At 34.8% G+C, this 21617-nt stretch overlaps 1 protein-coding gene across 3 annotated transcripts in view; it reads left to right on the top strand.

The window, feature by feature from the left end:
• The first annotated feature begins 798 nt into the window (after positions 1 to 798).
• The window catches only part of LOC113064983 (adhesion G-protein coupled receptor D2), a 78898-nt gene continuing 58079 nt past the window's right edge, over positions 799 to 21617 (top strand). Inside the window, exons 1-20 of one of the 3 annotated variants that reach the window (XM_026236047.1) lie at positions 799 to 1139; positions 1295 to 1331; positions 1512 to 1539; positions 1830 to 2048; positions 2121 to 2759; positions 3112 to 3261; positions 4222 to 4292; positions 4492 to 4764; positions 4880 to 4991; positions 5231 to 5368; positions 5462 to 5564; positions 5678 to 5789; positions 6275 to 6324; positions 6420 to 6546; positions 9683 to 9786; positions 10388 to 10490; positions 11572 to 11725; positions 12465 to 12598; positions 13702 to 13817; positions 14530 to 14650. In XM_026236047.1, the coding sequence (XP_026091832.1) occupies positions 1114 to 1139; positions 1295 to 1331; positions 1512 to 1539; positions 1830 to 2048; positions 2121 to 2759; positions 3112 to 3261; positions 4222 to 4292; positions 4492 to 4764; positions 4880 to 4991; positions 5231 to 5368; positions 5462 to 5564; positions 5678 to 5789; positions 6275 to 6324; positions 6420 to 6546; positions 9683 to 9786; positions 10388 to 10490; positions 11572 to 11725; positions 12465 to 12598; positions 13702 to 13817; positions 14530 to 14650 (2817 nt within the window). In that variant the 5' untranslated portion in view covers positions 799 to 1113. The remainder of the gene's footprint in view (positions 1140 to 1294; positions 1332 to 1511; positions 1540 to 1829; positions 2049 to 2120; positions 2760 to 3111; positions 3262 to 4221; positions 4293 to 4491; positions 4765 to 4879; positions 4992 to 5230; positions 5369 to 5461; positions 5565 to 5677; positions 5790 to 6274; positions 6325 to 6419; positions 6547 to 9682; positions 9787 to 10387; positions 10491 to 11571; positions 11726 to 12464; positions 12599 to 13701; positions 13818 to 14529; positions 14651 to 21617) is intronic. The other 2 variants (XM_026236045.1, XM_026236048.1) reach the window with 2 other exon arrangements.

Genomic DNA, 21617 nt, shown 5'->3' with positions numbered 1-21617 from the left:
AATATAAGATAATGGTTTATATTCTAATTTACTTTAAAATGTTATTTCTGAGATGCAAAGCTGAATTTCCATCAGTCATTCCTCCAATATTAAGTGTCACATTATCCTTCAGAAGTCATTCTAATATGTTGATTTATTATCAGAATTATCAATGTTGGCAACAGTTGTGCTACCAAATATATATATATATATATAGATATATGTAAATATCTGTACTATCATCTTATCAATTTAACACATCCTTAATGAATAAAAGTTTTAATTTCTTATATAAAAAAAAGAAAAGAAAAAATTACTGACCACAAACTTTTGAAGTTTTCATTCATATATAAAAAAAATCATGAAAAAAAGTATTCTATTCAAATTTATTTGTATAGCGCTTTTTACGAAACAAATCATTACAAAACAACTTTACAGAAAATTAAGTTTCTACAATATTTAGTAGTAGCTTATAAGCGGATTTTTCAGAAAAATTTATACAAGATATAGTCAGCCAGAACATTATTAACAGCAATTATTATATGTTGCAATCACACTTGTAGCAATATTTGTTATAACAGGTTCCAGTTCCTGGCACTGAAAATAAATCAGCAAAAACGTTATTTTACGTCATAATATTTCGCAATATTATTTCCCCCCCTGTATTTTTAATCAAATATATGCAGCTTTGATGAGCAGAAAAAAAACCTACAAAAAAACGTTCTGATTCCAAACTTTTAAACGGTAGACAGTGTGTGTGTACACACCCAAACGCACACACATTTCAGTTTATCTCCCACTATTTGGACAAACGGGGGCCAAAAATCGATTTCTTTACACCGGACATAACCGTTTACATAAATTCAAATTCAAAGATTTATTTAGAACTGGCCACTCAAACTTCTTTTTTGGTTGTTTGTTTTTGTTTTGTTTTTGGCGCTCAAACCATAGACTGTTTAAAAACAGGCTCAAACACTCGTGTGAGGGGAGTGGCGGGAACTGCTCTGCCTCTGTGTTCTAGAGCGCGAGGCGCTGCTTTCTCATGATCTCACCCAGGAGCTCCTCACAGCACATCCGAGAGCCACCGCCTGAACCGCTGCTAAACTTCACTCTTCGAGATAAAATATTACATTTATGACTTTAACTTTACGTCATATCAGGTAATTGACGTTTTATTCATGTTTTATAAACGTATACATGAATATTTAACGTTTCTGCTCGAGGTGAACTGAAGTAAGTTAATGTTCTGTAAACTTTTTAGTTTTTTTTTTAAGTTACATTTGCGTCACTGTTAATCAATGTGTTTTGTTCCCAGGATGAATTTGTTGAAAATTATCTGCTACAACGTTATTGTAAGTAATCCATAATACTAAATATATGTTTAAATATTATGTGGTAAAAAATTATAAAATTATAATTAAATCTTCCTGATATAAATAACGTTACTCATGTTCAAATATGACCATATCATTAATATAGATATAATGAATACCTATATAAATTGAATTAATATGATTTATTTTTTTTCCAAGGTCCTCATTCATTACTGCATGGAAAAAGGTAATCACAGCATTCACATTGTAATTGTTTATATAAAACATGCTTAAAATTAAAATATAATCATGCAGGACTGATTTATGTTAAATCCCCCCTTACTATTTTATAAAACAGATATTAATATGAAAGATACTAACTAAGACAATCCAAAGGAGACTTTGAAATCACATGGACAGATTTACAGCATATTAGAATGATTCCATGGACAGATTTACGGTTTGTTTACACCAAAAGTGGTCACTAAGATGTGAGGCTATTTATGTTTGTCAACAAAAATGTCCCTGTGTTTACAGGAGAGAGCAAAACCCTGCTTACACATGATGCTTATTACCCCGAGTATGTGCCAGATCCACAGCCATGGCATGTTGCCCGCAGACTCTGCCTCCAGCGTTCAGGGTCCTTGGTGATGGTGTCCAGTACTGAAGAGATTCAAAAGCTGAACCGTTTTCTACGGTCCCTGAATATCACCCAACCTGTATGGATAGAAAGTGCAGGCATGTTCCAAAAAAATGGTGAGCACCGTATCCCACATATCCTACATTGGCAATATTGTTTTCCAGTAAACATTACGTGTTGTTTTCCAGGTCCTCCAGACATATACATACTGGAATTTCCAGTGCGTCCACACCGGAAATCGGCTCGCCTCCGCCACAAGTTCCTTAACATGGAAGCGCTTACGGTTTGTGCTCACCTCCAGCTTGATCCCACTTGCCACGGACTGTCCACAGTCTTCTCGTACGCCATTAGCTCGTTCATTAAAGAATTCCAACTCCAAGCACGAATCACTGGGAACGACCTGGTCCACCTTGCATTGCTGGTGCATGGTTCAACCACCGCCTACATAACTGGCTTTCCCAGTGATGCCTCCTGGCACTTTGTTTGCGCGAGTTGGGTTGGGATTAGTGGGAAGTGGGTCATCTGGGTGAATGGAACGGTTGTGGGTTCTGGGAATTCCCTCAACTCAACCAATCACATCGAAGGCGACGGCCTTTTCATGATCGGACAAGACCAGGAGACCTACGGAGGCTACAACGGCGACAAGGCGCTTTGTGGGAACGTTACACAGCTGTACATGTGGGATCGTTTGTTAGTCGACGCTGAGGTTCAAAGCATGGGAAAACTTTGCTCAGCTGTCCCTTCTGGTTTGTTCTTCAAGTGGAATGAGGCCGCACTGGAAATAGAGACGTCCCTGCAGACTCGTAGAGGGAGATCGCCGTGTGAAGGTAGAGTCGTTGGAGGTGGTTTTAGACTCTCCCGTCTTCGCATAATAATTTCCACTCTCCCATGCAAATACAGCCAAGTTTCGATTAGTAACCTCAGGCCGAGATGGTTGTAAATATTTCATCCATGCAGTAATGCTGAGACCCACCCTTCAGAACATACTCTTTACTTCAAGAGAGGACACATGCTCTTTGCAGACTTGGAAAGTCAAGGACTATGATTCATGATGACTTCTTAAAATTGGCAGAGTAGACACAAACTTGGGTCGCTGGCTGTTCGGTGGCCCCAGACCGATGAATTTGTTCAGAAAGATCCATTTTCTGCTAAGCTAAGTTTTGTTCTTGTTTCGTATAGGTTCCAAAATCCAACCACAAGACCAGCTTGTCAACTCTGGGTTGTATCCAAGTTTGCATCAGGCCTGTGTAGCCTTTGACCCTGCAAGTGGAAAACGTATCAATGACTCATGTTCAACACAAAGAGGAAGTGTTTGTCTGTTTCCAAAAGGTGATGATTTGATTTATGACATTTTTGAAGCTCTACTAAAGACCCAATGTAACACAAGTAATGACATATCTTATTCTGTGTTGCTATGTACATCTGAGCGAAACTGGTTTTTGAGAAATTAAAAAAAAAAAATTAGGGTTGGACTTGGTTCTATCCATTGGGTATTGATTGGATGAAGGCAAGTCTCAATGTGAGAGAGGGACAGGGTTCAAGCAGACTAGCTAAATGATTGGTTTCACTTCAATATTATGAAACATAATGAAAAGAAACGTTTATGCATCATTTGCTCACAATAAGATTAGTAACATGAATTTACAAAATGTATAACATATAATATTATAAAATATGATTTTCATCTCTAAATATTTTTCAAGGACATTACAGAGTTCCAAACCACAATTTAGTAGATTGCAAATACATATTATTTTGTGAAAATAATTTAAAGATCTAGTTGTCATCGGAAGCAGTCATAAAGTCTATGTTACAGTGCATGCAACAATATGATGCCCGATTCATGGAAAATGTTTACTTTTTATTGAGGCTGTCAAAAAGATTTGCGAAACGACCTCTGAACTCCCTTTTGAATTTGCAGTGTGAATCAGGTTCTCTTAGTGAATATAGTTCACAATGATGACTCACTGAACTCATTTCAATTTAATTTGTATTTTTATGGAACATAACTGAGACATTTTTAAGTGATGTCCTATTCAAAATGAACCAGGAACCAGGAAGTCTTTTTGAGACTTACATTCATTTATTACTTCACTGTTTGTTTATATAAAAATTTGTAGGTAAAGAGTCGTATTCACTAAATTAGGAGCTAGAGGCTCTCTTTTTTGTTTTGTGTGGACTTCTGTTATCTTTTTATGTTAATTTTAGTTTTTTCTGGAGCCCTAAAAATGCAGTTTCTTGTGCATTTGACCATGTGTCATAATCCAAGCTTTTCTTTTTTTATTTTAGAGCAGCTGGACTTTGGTTTTCCTGGAACCTCGTTCTTCTCACAAGTCAGCCACGAGATTTATTCCAAATGGGTGATTTTTTTCTAGATTCACTATAAACCTCCAGAATTCACTGAGAAATGGTCCCTTAGTCTTGTAAATCCATTTCATCCTTATTTTTTTTACCCATCATCCATGATTTTAGATCCAAATACAGTTAGTATTGACACATAGACATACAATATATTTGTCCAGTGTCTTGAACTTACACTATCTTCCTCTTTCTCCACAGGAGGCAAATGTAACCTCATTCGTTGAGAATGATCTGACTCGTCATGTTTCCCTCTTGAGTGCCATATTGAGTGTTATGGACAGCAGAGCAGACATCATCACACATTCTGATCTTTTGTACCTCACCGAGACCATTGAGAAGGCCACTCAACTCGATAAAATAGCCGTTCCCACTGAAGTCTTCATATCTATGATCCGCAATTGTTTGGAAATGGTCAGCAGGCTCATCAACCCTGATATGGCTGAACATTGGGAGGATTTGATAGCACAAGGGGTATGTTGTTGAGTTTGAAATTGGCCCTACCTTGCTCTTCTGGAACCGAATCCTGTAAAAAGTGAGCGGTGACTCTTCTGTCAGGTTGATGTGTACGTTTCCTGTTTTTTCTTAGAATTACCTAGGACCGTTGACAATGCTGGAGAACATCGACAAGCTGTTGTGGAGACTGGCAGATGCTCTCTGGATCGAGCACAAAAGCTTCACAATGTCAACAAAGAACATGGGTACAGTGTTTTTTTGCCTCAGTTAGCATGACTGGGTGGCATCATCTCTGACCTCTGAAAAACAGAAATCAATATTTGTTTTCTTGAGAGGAAGAGTAATAAAGATATACTGTATCTCTCTGGTCTGTCATTGTATTCAAACATTCATTAACATTTAGCCATGGCAATTTTGGTTGTACAACCATAGAAACTGTACAAAAAGTGATGAGTGTTTGTCACAAGTTCAAATGCTTCCTTAGATATTCATCTGGAGCCGCGGAGGCTGGCGCAGATGAGCTGCGGTTGTGTGTTCAAGCCCTCGGTTCACGCCAGTCAGTTCAGCAGCCATGATGAGATCCTCATACCAGAGTCAGAAATTCAGAGGGTCTTTTCTCTGGGTGAGACATTGGGTCCTTTGCTTATTTCTTTAGACAAATGTCATGATTTGAGATCTTAATAAGAAGCAACTGTTTGCTGATATTATTTGACAGGCCACAAGGAAGTGATGCTTATTCATACCTACTACAGTAACCTGTTAGAGATGTTGTCTAGACTGGAGATGAAAACCCTTGCTGACCAACAGGCAGACAAGAGGTTAGCATGAATTTTCTACCCCAATATTAACGTTTAAATCCTTTTCTCTGGATTTTTAATTGACTGCTGTCATAATGCACTATTGTAATGCTGTTTTGTTCATTTATTTGCAGGCATCACATTGGTCAGCTGGCCACAGCAGTAATCTCAGCAACAGTGCGGGATGTTTCCAGGGCAGAAAATGTTCCGGTCTCTGTCCAGTACACCCTATCTTCTGGGATAATGGTATAAAGACTCTTTTAAAATGTTTTATGAAGTGATTATCTTCTATTAACCTCTGATACAGGGTTATTATCCTTAACTAACAATAAAATCATAAAAACATTTTTGTTACTGGGACTGAAATGAACATTAACTGTAATAAAATAAAGCTTACTTGTTTTATATCTTATTTTCAGTTAAATTAACAAAATAACTAAAACAAAAAAAAAATTAAAAAGTGAAAAAAAGCCAATAACACAAAATGTCTAATAAATAATTTCTTAATTTTTAGTTTTTCACTAACCACGCATATAACATTTTTTTTCTCCAAAACACAATCATGTACATACATGCTGCTCACATATTATTTTAGCCAAGTTTGTGCCCCAAAAATACCCTTAGACTCCAGAGGGTTAAAATTACATTGAAAACAAAAACATCAAAATACAACTAAAATAGCTTTAGGCTATATTGTATAAAAATAAAGACTGTTTATTTTTCCTCTTTAGGTCGAATATTCCAAACAAGTCAGCCCTGTCTGCGTCTTTTGGAATATCATGTAAGTGAACGCAATCCTGTTACAAAACTGCTGACAGGTGTCAAGTCATATTACAGTCTCTTGTCTGGGTCTGATGTAGTGTCTCCTGTCCAAAGGGTGGGTCATACAAGTGCTTGGTCCAGTAAAGGGTGCAGAGTGCTGCTTTCTCCTTCTGATGTCACTTCCTGCTTCTGCAACCACACCACCAATTTTGCTGTCCTCATGAATTATATGGAGCACAGGGTATGTTTAGACAAAAATCTAACAAATAATCTGTTTACACACAGTACTGTGCAAAAGTCTTGGTTTTAAGTCAGTTATTTCTACCTTTTGCTGTAGTGTGTCAGTAGTAAATATCAGTTTACATTTCCAAACATTATTTTTGCCATTAATTGTAATAATCCAGTGAGATTTTAGTTTGCACAAGGAGTCTGACAGCAACTAGTGCTCCACACTAGGGATGTCAATTTTATTATCATTTCCATGATCGATCGTCGTTTAAATTAACGATCGATTAATCGTTAACTTTAACGCAAAATGTTTCTATTGCAGCAGCACGCAATCAAGAAAGCCCCTCAAAAAAAAAAAAAAAAAAAACCTTTTAGGCCTATGACTTATATAGGCTATATATTTTCATTAAAGCATCGCATTTTGTCCCAGGGCTGAAGAACCTGTGCCCTAGCTAGTTCCATGCAGAAACTTGTGAACGATGCTTGCTGTGGCGTCATCATTGAATGCTCCGGGAAAATGTCAGTGTCGTTGTCGGTCACAGCGCCTGTTAATTAAGCGCTGGTTTTGAATCCAGCAATTATTTATTTACACATTATAAGTTCTGAAAATAACAAGTGTGTATTAAAGCTTTGTTTATTAGAGGAATAATGGGTGAACTGGAATAAGTTAGATCGAGACCAGACGAGTCTAGCCTTCATTTATGTGGCTTTGTTCTGGTTTGCCAGTTGATCATGAATTTCCACAAATTCAATAACATTTAGGCACTGTTTATTTTGCTAAATCTTCACAGTCTAGCCCTCTAATTTAGCAGGTTTATTTTATTATCTTTCACTTTTAATCACTGTTCTCACATCTCTTACAGTGGTGAATGGTAATTAAAGATTACATTAAGAATTTAAGAATTTGTTCGCTTTATTAATTTGTTCCCTTATTTCAGTTAAATCATGGGTTATATAGGGAACAAAATTAATAAAACGACAGTTGGCACAAATTAATAAGTCGTAGGAACGAATTAACAGGTTCTAGCCTTTCTGTCCTGTGTCCTTCAGCCCTGCAAAGCACACGATATGAAACAATTGTCTGGGGAAATGACTTAGTTACTACATTTCTATTGCTTTCTATTTTAGTTTTTATTTTAATGTCCTTTTAAAGTTGAAATCACATTAAAAGCTTAATTTGTACATTGTGAATGAATGATGATGGGTTTATCACTTACAGCAGCTCGCACGTGTTGAGTGTGCATGAGCCCAACATTAAATCGGTTAACGGACCATCGATAGCTTTTACCGATTGCATCTCTTATCGACAATTAATAGATCATTGATTAATTGTTCACGTCCCTACTCCACACAGAGATCTGATCTCACCATCATCAGTCTGTCTGGAATAACATGAAGAAACAAATGAAACTGAGACAAGACTCGATCCAGAAGAACTGTGCCAATGTCTCCAAAATGAAACCTGCAAAGCTACAGTAAATTTACATTTAAGCATTTAGCAGAAACTTTTATCCAAAGCGACTTACAGTGCATTCAGGCTAACATTTTTTGTACCTAGCATGCGTTCCCTGGGAATCGAACCCACAGCCTTTTGTGTTGCTAACTCAATTCTCTACCACTGAGCCACAGAAACACCTGCAAAGCTACAGTACTGTGCAAAGTTTTAGGCACTTGTGTAAAAATGCTGTAAAATGAGGATACCGTCAAAAAAAATCCCATAAACAGATTTTATTAATTAACTTCTATTAACTTAACTAAGTAAAATCAACATTTGTTGCGACCACACTATGAGTTAAAAAAGCTTTTGTCCCAGGTGCACTTGTGCATTGTTTTTCAGGTAGCTTTGCAGGTAGGTTTCTTGAAGACACTGGCACAGTTCTCCTGGATTGAGTCTTGTCTCAGTTTGTTCTGTTTCTTCATGTTATTTCAGACAGACTGATGATGGTGAGATCAGATCTGTGTGGAGCACTGGCTGCTGTCAGACAAAAATCTTACTGGATTATTAGAATTAATGGCAAAAATAAATGTTTGGAAATGTAAACTGATATATATAGAGAGAGATAGGTATAGATGTGTGTGTGTGTGTGTGTGTGTGTGTGTTTGTGTATATACACACTTTATTTTATTTATGAATAAATTACTCAAATATAAATATAATATAAAATATATGATATATTAAATATGAAAATAAATACAACAAAATTAAACATCATTTTTACTTATAATACATTTTTTTAACCTGTTAACTGTCACTCATGTTTTTGAAGATAGACTTGAATGTGCATGATACAAACCTACATTTTTGTATTTCATGACTGAAAACATTTTGTAACATGATTTTGATGTGCCATTTACATGGTAATGCAATGTCTGATTTTAAAATGGGTTTTGAAGGATGAATTTTGAGATTTTATGTTTTCAAGTGATATATAACTTCTGATGATTTCTAAAATGTGATAGAGAAAAAGGCAACGAGGAAGTCTTTTTTTTAATCAAAGGTCATAGCTCCTTTTGTAATGTAGATTTCTGAGGTTGCACTCTTCTCATAAATTCATCTATTACTTTTACTACATAATTTTTAACAAAAAATATTGGCATAATATATATTTGGGAGTCTTAGACCTTTCCAACGATATATAGTTTGTCCAGATTAGATAAAATTTGATTGTAATATAGTATAGTCAACATAACAGCAGAGTGGCGTCCCGTATTACATTTAACAGGTTAAATGACTTATAATTAAACAACATATACTCTTTTTTTTTTAAATAAATAACAATATTTATACTTATATAAATATGGTACAATATGTAAGACTTAAACTTAAGCGATTGGCTGAATCTGACACAATCTGTCCAATAGGGGTCCCTGTTAGCTTACAAACACAAGCGAGCCTTAATACTAGTCTTTGTGGTTTTGTATTGCGCATTATTTGAGAAGTTCCTCTGTATGTAACTTCATAAGTAGCAAATATGTTCCACATTAATGCCTAAGCACCACTTCATCATCATCCAGCGCAGTAATGGCATCAACCCTCGTATATATATAGAGACAGTCGTTAACGTATATTTCCAGACAGTTAGATTGAGAGACAGACAGCGCGTAAGGAATATGAGATCGTTGTGTTTTGATGGGTTTTTTCCCCGCAGTGGAGTGCTAAAGAGGAGAGCATTTTGACGAAGCTGACGTTTATCGGATCCGGAGCGTCTCTCTGCGCACTGGTGGTGACCTTGATGCTGTTTACCGTGTTAGAGTAAGTGCTTTTCACAGATGCACCACCACACCAACAGCATGAGATGTGTGCTTCAATTCGGGCGCCTGCTACATGAAGTGCTCTGGCATCATTTGATTCGCTATCGTTTATACTGTCTAACTCCAAGTGTTGGGTTCATAAGGGTCACCACATAGCATAACATTAGCTTGACTCTCAGCACCACGCAGTCTGTGAGCTCACAGTCCTCACGCTTGTCAATAGCGCTCAATTGTGAGGTTGAATAAGTATCGGAAACCACTAATCAACTAATTAGAGCTTTGTGCCAAGTGAGCCCGAAGCTGAAGTTTTATGGTGACATTACAGGGGAGTTAATTAAAGGGAAGGGTCACACAAAGGGAGGTTAATCAGCGCGGTTATCAGCCAAGCTGGTTTCTTTAAGAGATTGATGACCTGTTTGCTGCTAATCAACCCACACACACACACACACACACACTTCTGGTTACCAAAATAATAACAATTTGGCTGATTTTTCCTCCAAATTGTAACATTCATAAACATTTGCCATTCTCAGAATATCTCTGAATTATGGTGGAAAATGTATATATATGACGAAAAGTTTTTTTTTGTTTTGTTTTAACAGCATCCCGAAATCGGATCGGACATCAGTCCACAAAAATCTTTTTGTGTCTCTGACTTGTGCTCAAATTGTCCTTCTCTGCAGTGGTTCTGCTGTTCATAATAAGGTTTGGTGTTTTTCACACTTTTACTTGTAGCATAAAATTATGAATGAGGTTGTAGTTGTTGGTATATTTTAACAGAATAATGAATTAATGATTAAGATGGTGAATCATTAAATTATTTGTGTAACAGTGTTATTTTAGGATTATTTATATGTTTGATTATAGTATTAATACTTTAAATTTGATATGTTCAGTTTTTATTTTAATGCTAGTTAATTTAAGCTCTGGTAATTTTGTTATGTGCTTTGTATTTTTTTTATGTGAATTTTTGTATAGGAATAATTAATTTTTATTTCAGTTTTAGCTTTAGTTTTTTTATTTATTATTTTAGTTATTTCTAATTTTTGCTTTTTTTTTGTTAAAATTTGTATTTAATATTCATTTTATTTTATTTCAACTTTATTTCAATTACATAAAACATTTTACAAATTATTTTAGATTTAAATAATAACAACACTGCTATGCATAATAATGTTTTATGATATAATATTTAATGTCTTTAACATGAAGAAATATAACTAAAATAATAATATAAAAATATTATATACAGTATATAAAATAAATAAAAAAAGTTGGCAAAGCTGCATGCCTATTTTATTTATTTAATTTTATATTTTAAGTTTAAGTATTCACCTAATTTCTACTTCATTTCAGTTACCCAAAACAATTTTTATTCGTTTTAGGTAAATAAATAAATTGTAATTATTTTTTAAATTGTGATATAATTGTATTAATAATATTATTGTAATAGTCTGTTTAACATTAGTTTATGCCATACAAGGTCATGTGTTACAGTGTTTTTACAGTATTAAATCTGTCTCACAACATCCTTTAACTACAGCAAAATTACTGCGTTATTAAATGCTAACAAGGCTATAATATACATTTTTAAAAAGGAAAACAAATCAATTTTTTTTTAGTTTATTTCTAGAAACAACCTTAGTACCAGCAGTCTGACACTGATTTAAACTACGTTAGTGTTGTTGCCATGTTTGGCGTTGGATAAGCTGGCGTATGGCCACGTTTGTTTGGCTGTTTGATCTTTTGACCTTTGACTGCCTGCTCTCTGACCTTTGACCCGTAGGTGGCCTGCATGCTTGTGGCAGCTCTGATGCATTTGTTCTTCATGGCAGCGTTCAGCTGGATGCTGGTCGAGGGGCTGCTGCTCTGGAGCAAAGTAGTGAGCGTTAATTTGAGCGAGGACCGACACATGAAATACTACTACCTGATTGGCTGGGGTAATGTGACCACGCCCCCAATCTCCTCTCCTATCTGTTGAACTACACCGTTATTGATTGGGTTCAAGAGTACAGGAATGCAGGTTTCCTGTTAATTCAATGGCTTTGTATTTTGTTGTTGCATTGAATATTGCAATACACTTTAGGATTTTATTTTACACAACTACTTTAATTAGCTAACATCCAAACACTGATGGTCAACACATGCCATGTAAACTAAGATATTTATATTCAAACTTATGCAACAAAGCATTTGCACACTTACAGGAAGTCAACCTTAAAATGTGTCACCGCTACTGCAAACCATTTATTTGAAATAAAAACAGCGTAAGCTTACTTTTCAAGCCACAGATTTATAAAAACGTGCTCTGGTTTAAAACGACACTTGTAATATAGAAATGTGTGTATTACAGGTAGGTCTGTATTATGAATGGTAGCAGACACTGACAAGGAAGAGAAGAAACTGTTGAATAAAGTCATTACTTGTGCACAAAAGTAATTACTTTTGAACCACTGATGTCACGTGAACTATTTGAACAATGTACTTACTATCTTTCTGGGGCTTGAAGGTGCAACGGGTTTCATTGCTTTCCATGCAGGGTCAGAAAGCTCTCGGATTTCATCAAAACAAATCTTAATTTGTGTTCTGAAGATGAACGAAGGTCTTACGGGTTTGAAATGACATGAGCGTGAGTAATTAATGACAGGATTTTCATTCTTGGGTGAACTCCTTTAACAGGTCTGCCTGTGCTGATCGTGACCATCACACTGGCCTCTGCCTCTGGAAAATACTCAGCGGACGGTCACTGCTGGCTCAGTGTTCAGAACGGCGTCATATGGGGCTTTGCAGGCCCAGTCATCTTCATTATTATGGTATGACTTTACCTTTTCTATCATTATTGCCTTATATAATAATGATTACAACAACACTAACAACCATAAATAAATACATAAATAAATAACAAACACAAATGACAAAAATGTTTTTGTTTGTTAAGTAACAAAATAATTCCATAATAAATACATGTACACTTATAAAATATGTAATATATACATGTTATTTTTTTTATAATAATATGTTATTTTTGGTATACAGATAAAAATTTAAAAGGCAATTTTTTTATTTATTATTAATTTAATATATAAGCTATATAATAATAATGTAGTCGTTATTACATTAACTCTTTCCCTGCCATTGACGAGTTATCATCTTTTAGAAGACAATGCTTCCGTGCCAAAGACGTGTTATACACTCGGGGGCGCTATTACACATCTTCTGAACGAGTACAAAACCTCCCGAACAAAAACACACATGAACAGAATAAAAAAAAAAAAACTAGCGATCTCTTATGCAAGCAGATGCATATTAAAAATAATACGATCATCAGCAAAGCATATATTCGAAAACTGCATAATTTTTTGGAGTAAAATGAAACTGCATAATTTTTTGGAGTAAAATGATGATCCAGGAAGTGGTATATGTCTGACTGTGCAAGCTTTAGAGGTGATGATGGAAGCGATTTACTGGATTAACGTACTGAATATTATCCAGATGTAGTTTTTGATAAAACATTTTTTTTTAGCTCAAAACCATACATTTTTATGAAACCTACCTATATTCAGGTGTTGATTAAAAAAAGAATGCTTTAAGCTAGAATAAATCTGATCTTTTTAAGCTGATTTTTATATTGGTGTATTGTATATTCAAATATTCATAAAGCAAAATGCAGGCCATCACATTATGGTGAAAATCATCAAAATTGTTGGCGGTGGCTGGCAACAAAAAAAAAAAATGCTGGCGGGGAAAGACTTAATATATAACATCTGTGTAACGTTTATGTAGTTTTATGTATTTTTCTATAATACAAAAAAAAAGTGTGGTAACCTACATATATGTATACGCTTCTGTAATAATAATAATGATTTTTATCAATTCTAATATTTGTTTATTATATACTATATTTGTATAATTGAAGGTGAATATCATGATTGTGTCCCGTGTGGTCATGATCACCATCGCCACAGCCAAGAGGAGATCTCTGATGATGACCCTGAACACCAGCCCAGAAGAGCAAGTCTCCGAGCAGATAAGGTAGGAGGACACCTCTCTCCCCCTCAGGAAGGGTACGAATGAGCCTGTCCGCTCTTTCTTTAGCACCACATGGAGGCACCCTTTCACAGCTGAGCTCGTGGAGTCTGTCTGGTCCTCATTCATTTCGGCTTTCTATTAAAATGATCTATTTGCACATTACAGCCTCTTTCAACATCAAATGTTTTGTTTGTTTTTCCGGTCCATTAATGGAACGATTCGACCTTCTTTTTTTCTCTCTCTCAAAGTAAACGTTCAGACAGCTCAGTCACTGCGGGAACCCGACGTTATATTTTTAAAAACAGGCCTTTATAGTGATTCTCATGTTGGTTTATAGATTCAGCTTCTCCTTGAGACCGTAAATAACCACAACGCAAATTAAGCTGCCACACGTACCCAGCGTTTAAAAAAAATATCAATGTGACTCTTGAAAGCCGTGGTCAATTCCAGCGCTCTCCGAAGGAAAATCAAACACACGCTTCCTCTGCTTGGCAAGGCCCGTTCGGACTACAGCTGGTTCGCTTTAGCGGTCACCTGAATAGGGAGGTAATGTTATACTAAACAGAATCAAAAGCGATTTAGTGTGGAAATTGTCAAGATGTGAGAAGCAGCAGCAGCTCCTGTTGTGCTGGGAGTGACCCCTGAAATCTGTGTGCATGATTAGAATCAAATAAAGGGTTTTCTAAATCGGCGCTGATTTCGCGTGTGCTTTTAGGGCGGCGGTGAAAGCCGTAGTGGTCCTGCTGCCGATCCTGGGCCTGACGTGGCTCTGTGGCGTCCTGGTGCCGTTCTCCCTGGTTATGGCTTACGTCTTTAGCCTCCTGAACTCGCTGCAGGTAAGAGTGTTTCTCAGCGGCACGTGAACGCCCACAGTGGTTTTAGCTGAGGTAAACAGTGGGGAGTGAAGAGGTAATAGCTGTTTAACACAGACTGAGTGCATCTGTGTGTGTGTGTGTGAGACGAGAGTTCAGTAAAGTTTTATTCAGACTTCTGGAAAACGCTGGGACTTTATTCTGGGCTTTCGTGCGACCCATGAAAACCTGTGCGGTGGTTGCCGTCCACGTTTTTCTGTGTTAGTCCTTTTCCAGCGTTTAGTGACTGTCAGAGTGTGGGTGAAATTATTTTTGGCGAAAGACAAAGGATTCCAAACAGATCCTCTGTTACTTCCTCTTCCTGTTAAATGGTTGTTGAAATTCTGCCTAAACTGCTTTATTACAGCCAAGCTGCTCTTTTTTTTCGTGTTTGAACATCCTGGGAAATTCAGATTAATTTAGTAATTTTCTTGGTCATTACATTTATTTTTAAGTGGAATTATTATTATTATTATTATTATTATTTAGAAAGGAAAAACATATGTATGTTATTTATTATTAATTCCATAATAATACCACATTTCAGCTGGCAGCCTGGCACATAATCAAAGTATGCAGAATATTGCATTGAATTATACCAAAAGTCACATCATTTACAGGTCTGTCTCATTTTTTATTTAAAAAAAAAACTTAAGTGGTATGTTTTTATTTGTTCTGTGCATGAAGATCAATTACGAAATCAACAAATATAATTTCCAGAAATGTAGATTATTTTGTTTTATTCATTTTTAAATGTTAATTGATTATTGTTCAAAATAATTTGGAATAATTATTAAAATATATATTTATTATACATTTAATATGAGTCCAGTATCATTTTTTCGTTTTTAATATTCTGCTGTTTTGTAGTTTTTGCAAAACAAATCAGTATATTTTTGTTTATTTATATATTTATTAATATTTTTATTGTCATTTTGTGTATGATTAACACTTCTTAAATATCTTCAGCATTGTTTATATAATTATCAATAATAAAATCAAAATATACAGATGTGTTAATTTGCATTAAGTACATGTCTGTGTTTGTTTTTCTAGTTATTGTTATTTTGCTGTATTGTGGAAAACCTGTGCAGTGGCTTTCATAACACAAATCATTTTCTTTTGTATATAAATATTTTTAATATTGTTGAAATCCACAGATGATTTTCAGTCATTCAAAAATGATCTCATTTAGAGATACCGTGCCAATAGCTTTTTTAAAGAGCGTCATAGAGACTATAAAAGTGTGATATTTCAATCAGAGAAAGAAAAGTGTGTCATTCTTTATCAGTTACAAGCATTTTCAGTCTTGTGTTTGCAATCTGTGAAGCTCTTTAATCAGTTGTTTCCGTAATAGAGCTGTATATATCACAAGAAAATCAATAGAGATTTAGCCTGACTCGCATCATTAAACCGCACTATAAATAGTTCATCATCCGTACTAATTAAAAAATGTCTCAGCAGTCAGGATTGATGTAGGCCTTTCTGAAACAAAGCCACAGTTTAGTTATTTTACTTGTTTTAATCGGAGAAGTTGCATATTAAATGCATGTAAGACTAAACCGGTATGTTTGAAGATCCTACGGTAAAGTTTGACGTAGATGTGGATGTTGTTTGCCTTGGATGTATTTTATTGTAATCATGCTCAGTTAATGCCAGAAATAATATTTCCATATATCCTCTCTGCAAAAAGCTTGATTGACAGATAGTGTAAGTTTGATTTTACTCATTTTATTTAGGGTTGTTTCAGAATATTGAGTAAGTTAAAAACAGAGATATGTATTTTACAACTATTTATTTCCTTGTTTTTTTTTTTACTGGATTATTAAATACTTTTTTCAATGTTTTTGAAAAACAAAAAGTATCTTGCCATAATAGCTCCATTTATTTGATTTAAAATATATAAAATCAGTAAAATTATTAAATATTTGTACAATTTAAAATAACTGTCTTCTATTTTAATAGAAAAAAAAATTTGTGATACAAAGCTGAATTTTCTGCATCATTGCTCCAGTCTTCAATGTCACATGATCCTTCAGATTAAATTCTGATAAACTGATTTGGTGCTCAGTGACCACTTATTATTATTATTATTTTTATTATTTTTTTTATTATTATTATCATCAATGTTGAAAGCAGTTTTCATCATTTCATCATTTTTTGTTGAAAGCGTGATACATTCATTTTTTCAGGATTCTTTAATGAACAGAAAGTTTAAAATATCAGCGTTTATATCAAATAGACATTTTTTGTAAGATTATAAATCCCACTTTTAATTTAATGCATCCTTGCTGAATAAAAATATTAAATTCTTAAAACACACACACACACACGCACGCACACACACACACACACACACACACACACACACACACACACACACACACACCTTACAGACCATTTTACTGACTATATTTAATTATAAACTTCTTCCCCAGTTTATTTTATAATATAATTTATACTTGTAAATTATTATGAATGTCACTACAGATTTTGGCTCTGAATCAGTCCAAACAGAAAATCAGTCTTTTTTTTTTTTTTTTGGGGAGAAGCAGAATCCTCAGGAAATCACTGCAGGCCTCTGTGTGATCGTTTCACCACTTGGATATTTTGCCAGCCTCTTCCTTTTCATAATGTGGCAGGTGAAAACATAACTCCCATGTGTTACAGAGCAACCTGATTGAACTGTTTTCTCACTAAATCCCACCCTTTATTTTGCCCACTGCTCCTTTTTATCTGTGAAAGCGGCTCGGCTCTGTAAAGCTGCGAAAAGGACAATAATAACAAAGACGGTTGTTTTAACCAACTGCATTGTAAATTCGACCGTGTTTGATGAAAACAACCACTCCAGCAGCAACGAAATGACAAACTTCTTCAAAGTTCTATGAAGCCATTGATGATGCTTCTCTCAGTTCTCTTCAGTTAGCCTAACGTTTTTATTCTGCATTCTTTCTTTTTTTTTATGCTTTAACAACGAACAGCCGTTGTATCCAGGGTGCTTGAGTCGTTCAGAGCCGCAGACCTTGTGTTTAAGTGCTTCATATAGACGTTGTGAGCTCTTTAATACTTTGGTGCGGCCCATGGTTTTTAAAAGGAAGCAGAGACGGTGTACGCTCATACTGTATGAATGTGGACCGCATGGGGCGCTGAATGAAGCATTCTAGCATCTGAAGCTGCTTTGATTGAGGATACATTCGTAATTTCATTGGCACGGTTGCTTTCTAAGAAACGCCCTTGAAAATGTGAAGAATATAACAGGCACAGTTTATCCAGAGGGCCTTATGTGAAATACCGCTCGTGATTTTTTCCCTTTCCATGTTTCATTGTATTTTCAATAGGCGGCAATAACAACATAAAACTTAAGCCAGAGGACTTTATTGTTAAATCAATAAAAGGAATAATGTTGACAAGCCGTTTTCATTGGCCACGCTTTGTCCTTAAGAGTGAGGGAAACAACATGACAAACAAATCTTTATTATTTAGAGCGCGGAGTATAAAATTACTTAATTTGAATATTTTATTAACAAAAAAAATTAAATGATCAAATCTATGTAGAAACTCTTAATTAATTTTTGAAGGCTTTTTGATTTTTTAACACACACACACACACACACACACACATACACACACAAACACACACACTCATATCTATCTATCTATATATTTTTTTACAGAATATCTGAACAACTTCTGACTTGTTTGAGATTTTTTTTTATGTGATAAAACATCTTAAAGTCCATGTAAAGCAATATTAAACATGTATTCTGAGTTTGTCACACCACAGGAAAATGTGTTGACAACCCAGCCAAATTTAGATGATGAAAAAACCTGCCAAGTGAATAAAATAAGGGATCAAGATCTTAAAAAAATAAGCAGTATTCTCTGTTCTCAAATGCTGAAACCATGACACAGGAATTATCCTACTCAGATGATCCCAAAACTAGATGATTAATCCTGTCTTATATACAAACTCCAGAACCATACACACCACCATGTGCTTCTCTATCCTGCTTGAAATAAATGGCTTTGGGAGAGGATGGGGTGGGGGGAAGTGGAGGTGCTTCATTCGGCCATAAATCGCACGACCCTCCGTCATCCAATCTCAGTGCAATGTCATTCAAAAACTCAGTGCTCTCCATTACCGCTATATAAAAGGCCCTCACCATGCATTGTCCATAGCATTATACACTCATAATTTCCCTCTATCAATAACTTTGAGGATAGAGAGTTTAAAGGGGGTTTGGGGTCACAAACTCCAAACTGGGTGTTGAATTAAGGTGGATTCTTCAAACAAAGAATGCAATTTTATACTTCTTTTAAATATCAATTACTTATTTCATTACCTAAATTGTTTAGCAGAAATTCAGATTTTTTTTTTTTCAATCGGTAGGTGTTTTTATGAACTTTAATGGTAAATTTAATTGCAAAATGTAAAGTTTCTCAGTGCAAGAGTAGATTAGAATAGAAATATTATTTTGAAATGAAAAGCATTGGACTCCATATTCAAACACTGTCAACAAAAACCTCCTGAACACTTTAATGGAGTGTTTTGGGAAATGATTTTGACATGGATGCAAGTTGAGGTCCACAAGGGGGCAACCTGGAAGAGTGCGGTAAACCCTGCACAAAAAGACAAGGGTCTAATTTTAAAAACTCTCAAATAAACAAAAACAGGAGGACAGGAATCCCTCAGTCAAGACAGGTGTCCAGCTCGTCTCTCACTCCCTCTGGCCTCCATGGTCAGCCGGTCCCCAAACCCCCAGCCAGGGAAATGTTTTTCGAGGGGAATTGTTTAAGACGGAAAACACAGAAAAATGTCTGTTAAAAATTCAGTCTGCTACACAAATATTCTGCTCACTGAGTCTCAAAACCAGAAACACAAAGCTTTTAGATGTGATAATAGTTGTGCCTTGTGCACAGTTTGATATATGACCCTTCTAGCAGTATTATATAGTATTGTTTATGACTTTGTGTTTTTTAGTATTTTTGAAAAAGATTTTTTAAATATATTTTCTGTTTTTATTTTAATCATATAATATGTAAAATATGTATTTTTTGTTTATTTTTGTCATTCTTACTAGTTTTTAGTAATTATTTTAGTTTATATATATATATATATATATATATATATATATATATATATATATATATATATATATATATATATATATATATATATATATATATATAAGTATAGATTTATTGCATCAGTTATTTCATTACATGAAATTAAACTAAATTAAAATGAGAAATATTGTCTTGGCAGCTATCTGAAATAAAACAATTAATTTTTAATTTATTTTTAATTTAAAAGTAGGTTTTTTAGTTTCAGTTTTAAGTTTTGTAAGTATAATAAACCTGCCCTCTGGATCATGTTGTTATTTTAGTCTGAGCAATAATAACAAATAATGTACATAAGCATATTTACATATTTTCATTCTTGATCATATTTAAATTGCAAAGGCATATACTGTCCAAATATTACCGTTAGAATTACCATTAATTATTATTATTATGAATTATTATTATTAAAATGTTTTTTTTTTCAACTTGAATTGAAATTATATTTTATGCTGTCTATTAAGTTATTATATTAATTTGTTTGTTTGTTTTTTAATTAAATTAAACAATAATTGGCAGACATCCTTTTAAAGACAAAAAAAAAAAAAAACCCACTCACAAGCAATTAAATCACACACACACAAACACACACATATATATCATATGTATATATTTACCTTCTGGCTCATGCTGCTCAAACATAATTAGAAATTTATCACGTCAGAATGTTTCTGTATATATGGCGTTGAAGGGTGAGATTGGACCCTACCACATTAAGAAAAATGGCACTTTGATGCTGGAATCTGGCCAGAAAGCGACGAATAATCATTGTGAATAACCTGTTTCCTGTTGAGAGGAAAGGGAATTCCACAGCCTACACGTACCACCAAAAGAGCCTGTCGCATTTGGCTCCCACCCGCATTTATTTGCTTTATAATTACCTGCCGGCTCTGTGTAGTAATAGTTTGTGTCATAGGAAAGCAAATCACTCGGCTACCCTGGCAGGAGATTGAGGATCACATGACCCGCTGGGGACGACCTTGCAACCCCTCTTACAACAACACAGCCCTCACAAGTTCAACCTCGGGTGTCAGAAACCACTCCGACACCCAAATTACATCAAAAACAATGGCTGCTTCATTTGCAGTTTCAGTTGATATATGTTCATGAGATGGGCGGTTTGTGTGGATGTCTTTTAAATCTGGATTAATCTGAGTGCTGTGGACTGTTTGGAGGGCTTTGATGTATACTTTGCAGATAATTAACAAGAACTGGGTCAGGCCGGGCAAGAGAAAAGCTCTTCCTCTTCTTTTTTTTTCCGTAAAGGCTGTCAAACGCTGATGCCAATTTACCAGTGAGCAATGCGTTTTCTGCATGGAAATGAAATCCAGAATAAACACGATATGTATTATTCATGGCCGTGCTCTTTTTAAATCATTATTTCATCTGAAAGAAATCCTAATTGTGGGGCATGCTTGTTGTTTACTGGAATGAACCGTTTTAATCGTTGGTTTGTCTTAAAACTGAATCCAACAGAAATCTGTGCTAAGATTTATTTACAGACAATAAATAAAGGGAAATCCCAGATTTTTCTGGTGCGCAACCCAGAAAATAAAAAAAAAATACATTTTAAAAACTGGATTTCTTAAAAAATAAGTTTTGTTGTGGTTTTTTATAAGAAATTATTTACAGTTCGTTATTTATTCATTTTAAGTTACAGTTATGAAGCATTTCTTATTTAATAATAAAAAGTAAAAAAACGTGTCTGGGCTTTTTAAAAACATCTTTTTTTCTTTTTATGAAAAAAAAGGTTAATTTGGTTCAATGTGAAATAACCTCCAATGAAGCTTCATAATATTCTTGATTTAAAAAAATTTGTCATAAAAAAGAC

The sequence above is a fragment of the Carassius auratus genome, chromosome 47 (genome assembly GCF_003368295.1).
Source record: "Carassius auratus strain Wakin chromosome 47, ASM336829v1, whole genome shotgun sequence".
In the NCBI taxonomy this organism is placed as follows: Eukaryota; Metazoa; Chordata; class Actinopteri; order Cypriniformes; family Cyprinidae; genus Carassius; species Carassius auratus.
The sequence above is the reverse complement of the archived record's forward strand: the minus strand, read 5'-3'. Positions and strand labels throughout refer to the sequence as shown.